At 33.8% G+C, this 6,650-nt stretch overlaps 2 protein-coding genes across 2 annotated transcripts in view; both read left to right on the top strand.

Annotated features, from left to right (window-relative positions):
• LOC111383029 (RGG repeats nuclear RNA binding protein A-like) overlaps positions 1-2,274 on the top strand; it is a 10,713-nt gene extending 8,439 nt beyond the window's left edge. The window contains exon 5 of the mRNA XM_023007085.1: positions 2,134-2,274. Coding sequence (XP_022862853.1) covers positions 2,134-2,274 — 141 coding nt within the window. The remainder of the gene's footprint in view (positions 1-2,133) is intronic.
• Positions 2,160-6,650, top strand: LOC111383027 (RGG repeats nuclear RNA binding protein A-like). The gene is made up of 7 exons (XM_023007083.1): positions 2,160-2,571; positions 4,227-4,545; positions 4,640-4,705; positions 4,811-4,943; positions 5,886-6,041; positions 6,181-6,237; positions 6,439-6,650. The coding sequence occupies exons 1-7, from the start codon at positions 2,379-2,381 to the stop codon at positions 6,619-6,621; spliced, it is 1,107 nt and encodes a 368-aa protein (XP_022862851.1). The 5' UTR covers positions 2,160-2,378; the 3' UTR covers positions 6,622-6,650.

Here is a 6,650-nt window from a genome sequence, read left to right as displayed (position 1 = left end):
TTTTCGATATACGTGTAATATTATTTTATGAAATAATGTGCAATTGAAAATAAGATAAAGGGAAAAAATAGAAGAGAACGGAGGCCAGATGTGGGCATAGTTTATGAAGCCGTTCGTGCATGTTTGTTGTCATAAGCAACAAGATCAAGTATATAAACATTAACATGTCATTTTGTTTTTCATGGTCGATGATTATGGAGTAAATAATCAAATTAATATTTCAAAAAGTTTATATATCATGTTATATTTTGATACGCAGGATAAACAAGACTAGACAAAAAAGAATGTACACAAATTTTTTTCTCAATTCTATTCAATCTAATACACGAAGGCTTTCACTCTTAACCAATCGTAGAACCCCTTTATTACGATTGTTTTGATTGTCGTGAAATTTATCCCCAATAGAATTTGGAATGATTCAATTCAACATTTTATTTGTTCGATTTTGTTTAAGTATCTTTTATAATGAATAAAGTACATATTTCACAAAAATCTATTTTCATTTTTCATGACAATCATGATTGGGTCTCGGTTTCCAAGTATATAATATTTTTACATCACAGCATCTTGTCATACTCGCAACACCAAATTCAGGCGTATTTTTAAATTCTTCTCTAGGTTCTTAGGCCATCTTCAACCGTACACCAAATTTTATATCAAATTTTACATTAAATCTTACACCAAACCAAAATTTTTCTCCAATCATTACACCAAAATTTACACTAAATGAACAGTGCTTTATTATTTTATTCGTTCTTTCGATTTTTGACAATATATTTATTTTAAAATATTATTTATTTATTTATTTTATAACTATATACATTACTAAATCATAACTTCATTAAATTAACAAATATATTGATTACTATATTATCACATGTCATATATATTTTGTTAAATTGACAAAAATAATTGATTATATTATTAATTTATGGTAAACAATTACGTTAAATTTACAAAAATAATAAACTTTAATAATATAAACTTTACACTAAATTAAATTTTAAACGTAAACTTTACGAATTTAACTTTACGTTAAATTAACAATTACGTTAATTATTATTGATTATATTATTAAAAACAATAAACTTTAATAATATAATTAATAGTGTAAGTAATTAAGTAATTATTATTATTATCATCATTATCATTATCATTATTATTATAGAACAAAAATGACACAAATGCCCTTAACCATTATCTTTGAAAAAAGAAAAATAAAGGCAAAATGGACATTGCACCATTTGGTGCAAAATGGTGCAACATGAATAGTGTTGCACCATATTTGGTACAACACTATTCATTACATCATTTTTTGCACCAAAATTTGGTACAATGGTTGGAGGAAGTTTGCACCAAATTTTGGTGCAATTTGGTGCAATGGTGCAATAGTTAGAGATGTCCTTAACTATACTATTTGTGTAATTAACTAGTCAAACACCACGTAGATATTGTCACGTAAATTATTCGAACTTGCTACATAATTCGAGATTTAATCCCGAGTTCAGATCCAAAGTCAAGGTGGTGTGACCTCGGCCTTTGATCTTGCAGCACATGGGGCCCGCGATTTCTAATCAGGGGCCGAGGTCACGCCACATTGGCCCCTATCTCCAAACTCGGGATTTAATCCCAGGACGAGGAGCATTATTCTAAATTATGCCATTAGTTTTGATTAACGAAAGTTAAATTATATATAGATTTTTAAGTTCATTTTGCCCACTTTTGGACTCCATTTAATAGAACTCATTTTTCTAAAATTAAAAAATAATAATAACAATAAATTATTTTTCAGTACATATTTCATGAGATTCAAAACTTTTATTAATTTCTCAATTACACAATTTATTAATTTTTATCAAAATATACTACCAATCTGATTTTAGCTAAACCAAACAAGGCCTTATTATTTCGATACACGAGGTGTAGTTTTCATTTCACATATTTAACCTCTATTTGATCTCTATTTCTAAAATTTATTTACCCTCAAACATATTTTCAACTACATCTTTAATTGGATCGTAATCATCAACTTTTAATTACACATTTCATATATTTTAATTAAAATTCAGTAAAAATTAATTATTATTATTATTATTTTTTTTTGAGGAGTTTACGTGGTACAACTATTAAAAGAATCTCAAGAGACCGGCAAACAAACACACAACTATAAATAAGGGATTTCCTGATAAACCCCCGTTTTCTTGTCTGCGCATTGTTCTGTTCATTGCGGCTAGGGTTTCACCAAACTGCTATTCCTTTATGCCTTTAACATAGATCTGTTTTATTTATCATATAACCATGAATGAAGAGTTCAATTAAGGATTTCTGTTTCTGATATATCTGAAAAGCCTTTGGGTTTTTCTTCTGGTGGCTGAAAAATGGCGACAGCGAACCCATTTGATTTGTTGGGAGACGATGATACGGAGGACATGTCGCAGCTTATGCAAAAAATCGAGCCGAAGAAAGCCCTAACTCCCTCGGCCGCGCCAAAGCATCAGCCGCAAACTAAGCCAGCGGCTGATGCGGCGAATGCTAAGCTTCCCTCAAAGCCTCTTCCCCCGGCTCAGGCTGGTATGTTGAGCTCCTTTCTTCCTTCTGCCTTTTTTCGTTTTTTTCATCTTATTTATCATTTAAAAAGAATGAAAAAATTCAAAGATTTTGATTAATGTGTAAATATCTGATTTCCTGTTTCTGTTGTATGGACATGGATTTTTATGATATATATATATACACACACACACATATATAGTGAACCTTTGCTTAGCTTATGTTAAGCACAAGTGACATGGAACACCGTTTAATTGGTGAAACATAAGCTAAGCACTAGTTTAGGAGATCATTTCTGTATATATATGGCACCGGAGTTAAGCACCCGTGACATGACACACAGATTTATTAGTGAATATGTTAATTGTAGGCCCCCATGAATTTAATGATTCACAATTAATTGGTGTGACATATCGCCGGTGCTTAACATAAGCTAAACACCGTTACCTATTAGATCATTTCTCTCTCTCTCTCTCTCTCTCTCTCTCTATATATATATATATGCGCACACACTAACATGTATGTAAAAATATTCTTAGTGCTAAAATTGTTTTCCTATAAATTTCTGCAAATATTCTCCAATATTGTTCTATTTGAGAGCTATGTAGACTTTCTTATTTGAAGATTATTAACTGTGTTAAATGAATTTTTTTATGACAATGATATTGCTTTATAGTAGCATTTTCCCTGCATTTGTAATCAATTATTAAAGTTTTAGATCTGTTTTGCGCAGCAGCTATCTTGTTATCCAATTCAAGATTGCTACTATCCAACATTATTTATTCTGTGTTTGAGTTACTATATTTAGCCATAATTTGTTGTTACTGATATTATTTCCATATCCCTTGTGGATGACTGGAAAAATTTGGGCTTATAATGTGCTACAGAACGTTTATTTTTTTTCCATGTATAGACAAAATAGCACGTTTGGTAAAGTTTGCAGAGATATTTTGTCTCATATGGATTTCACCCTACATTATATGTACTCTCGGCCACAGAAAATATTTCTTTTTGACTCTCTGCTTTGGGCTTTGTCAAGCCATCAAGTAAATAATGAAGAGGATCATAAGCTTCAACAATTTATGTGTGTAAGAATTGTCACTTTCTGAATATTGTAATTGAGATTTACCTTTCAGACATCACGTACCATTTCCTTATCTATCATCTCCTTTTGTTGGGTTTCCTTGTCATGCCATTTTGTGGAAATGAAACAAAATACTGTCAATACATGAGATGTTTAACCCTTTCAACATATTGCTCTCGGAATATCTGCACTGACCATGTATTCTTGCAACATATATCGTGTTTACTGATTGTAAGCACTATACCCAATGGTAAGAGTTTGATGCGTCAAGTTTCAATGATAGTAAAAAATTCGTACTTTGTTTTTATTGTTAACCTTATTTGGAGAAGGCTTGATATGCTTACTCATGCCATAGCTTTGCTGTTTCTCCCAGCTTATTTGTTCATGGTTATGTTCACACTACTTTATTAGTTCTTGCTTTATAAAATTTAGTTAGTTATATCTTGAAACAACCTTTTTATTATAATTTTTCCAAATTGTAGCAAAATGGGTTTTTTATGTTGCCTACCCATCAACACTTTATTTAGGTTCATATCATCACTTTTTGATATTTTAATGTTGATTCCTTCATTTTTGTGTTTGTTTATTTGAGTAGTCAGAGAAGCAAAATTTGACTCTGCACGAGGAGGCCGTGGTGGACGAGGATATGGGCGCGGGCATACTCGTGGCCGTGGTTACGATAGAGACTCAACCAACAACGAGAATTCGTATGGAAATATGGAAATTTCAGGTGGTCAAGGTGCATCTGGAGAAGCCGATTCCAGAAAGCCTTTTGAAAGGCGTAGTGGCTATGGTGGACCTCGTGGTCCTTATGGAGGTGGTCGCCGAGGTGGCTTCAGCAATGGAGAAGTGGGGGAAGGTGAACAGGAAAGGCGGCGTCAGGTTTTTGATCGCCGTAGTGGCTCTGGGCAGGGGTATACATGCTATATTTTTTTTGTTAACTTATTATCTTTTTTGTCTCTGCAGCCTTAGACTTTTATATTCTGTTGTAAACTCATTCCATTGCAGAAATGAGATAAAACGTGAAGGATCTGGCAGAGGTAATTGGGGAGCTCAGACTGATGAACTGGCTGAGTGAGTATTTCCTTGGTGCCTTTGGCAGTAAGGCCTTAATCAATACAACGGCATATGCTTCTTTCCATCTAATACTGTGGTCCTTCTAACATGGTTTCTTTCTAGAGTTACTGAGGAAGTTGTCAATGAAGGTGAGAAAAATCTGAATGATGAGAAGCCCTCAGGAGAGGAGGATGCAGCACATGGAAACAAGGAAACTTCTGCAATTGAAATTGAAGAGAAGGAACCTGAGGATAAGGTCAAGGTCTTCATATAAATTAATTCATGAGTCCATTCTCTTTTTTTGGTAGTTGTCTGCTTGTTTCTACTACTTCCACAGGCCAATGTTTGATTCTTTTCTTTTATGTTCACTAAATGTCTTGCAAGACGATTTTAATCTTCTTTTGCAAGCTAATTCCAATCGATCATTTAAGTATAACCTGTTCTCTTTCACTTATAACTTGTTCTCTTTCACTTTGTGCCACACATATAGTTCGCATCAGTGATGATGTTTATATGACCCTGAAGATAATTTTGTAGATATTCTCAGAAATTACGATAATCATCTGAGCTGAGTTCAAAAATGCTGATTGCTGGAATAACATAATTTGTTGCTATTCTGTCAGCAGTCTTTCTTACTAACTACTAAATAGTAATCATTTGTCAGAATCCTTTGGTGACACCAATATTGAACTCCTATAGTTTCATATAGCAACTTTGTAGCAATTTGAATTCTGATGTCAGAGACTTCTACATTCTATAGACGTCCTTGTGGCAAGCCAAATTAAATAATATGCCTCCCTGACTGATTATAGTACTTATATTTTATTGCCCCAAACTGGTATTCTTTTTTTCAAGTATAGGAATTGACTTAAAAGAAGCACTGAACTGTTATTCATTGCATTGTTATGTGACATACTACTGAACTGCAGGTTTCATTGATATTATAATTTCTGGCTGCTTCAGTCATCGTATTGCTGCCTACTGGAGTGAAATCTCACATATTCTTTGTTCTGTTTTGCATGAAACTGAAAGAATCACTATTAGCTCACTTTTACTTTCACCATACAAACCTTTTGCAATTTAAATGAGAAACATACCGGACTAAGTGACTACATTACTTTTCATTAAGTGACATGCCAATTGATTCAGTGTCGGCATCTCTGTAGACATTCAGAATAAACATCCCTTGAAATTGCAGGAGATGACTCTTGAAGAGTATGTGAAGATTCTAGAGGAGAGAAGGAAGGCTCTTCAGGATTTTAAAACCGAGCCGAGGAAAGTTGATGTGAAAGAGTTTGTATCTATGCAACAACTTGCAAACAAGAAAACTAATGAGGATGTATTCATCAAATTGGTGAATATACTGGATCTCCTCTCAGAATTCATTTTCATGCTTGTCACTCTTCTACATTCACCTTTGATATGTTCTTCATGATGCAAGTCAATGTAATAAAAATCTTTTGTGTTTATCATTGATTTGATTTTTGCTGTAGGGCTCCTTCAAGGATAAGAAAAAAGAATTGGCCGAGAAGGAAGATAGAGCCAAAAAGGTAACTATTCATGTATATATATTCTCTTCATGGGTTGTATGGGGCAGGTGCCATTGCTGTAAACTTCTCTGTTCTCTCCCTCTCCCTCCCTTGGCAGGCCTGCAAGGAACTGTCAATTCTAGCCTTTTATCTCCATACCTGATTTTGATCAGGCAATTTATGTGTCAACTGATTGACCACATTTTATTTTGGATGTTTTAGTCTGTCAGCATTAACGAGTTCTTGAAGCCTGCTGAGGGTGAGAAATTTTATACTCCTGGTGGCCGCGGTCGTGGACGTGGTCGTGGTTCCAGAGGAGGTTACAATGGAGGTGGTGAGATGAGCAATGTGAAAGCACCTGCCATTGAAGATCCAGGACAGTTCCCTACCTTGGGTGAAAAATGAGATGTTTTCATGCTTTCCTCCTGCCATTT

Source organism: Olea europaea, unplaced genomic scaffold (genome assembly GCF_002742605.1).
Source record: "Olea europaea var. sylvestris unplaced genomic scaffold, O_europaea_v1 scaffold2606, whole genome shotgun sequence".
In the NCBI taxonomy this organism is placed as follows: Eukaryota; Viridiplantae; Streptophyta; class Magnoliopsida; order Lamiales; family Oleaceae; genus Olea; species Olea europaea.
Note: the sequence above shows the minus strand (reverse complement) of the source record. Positions and strands in the feature narration are given on the sequence as shown.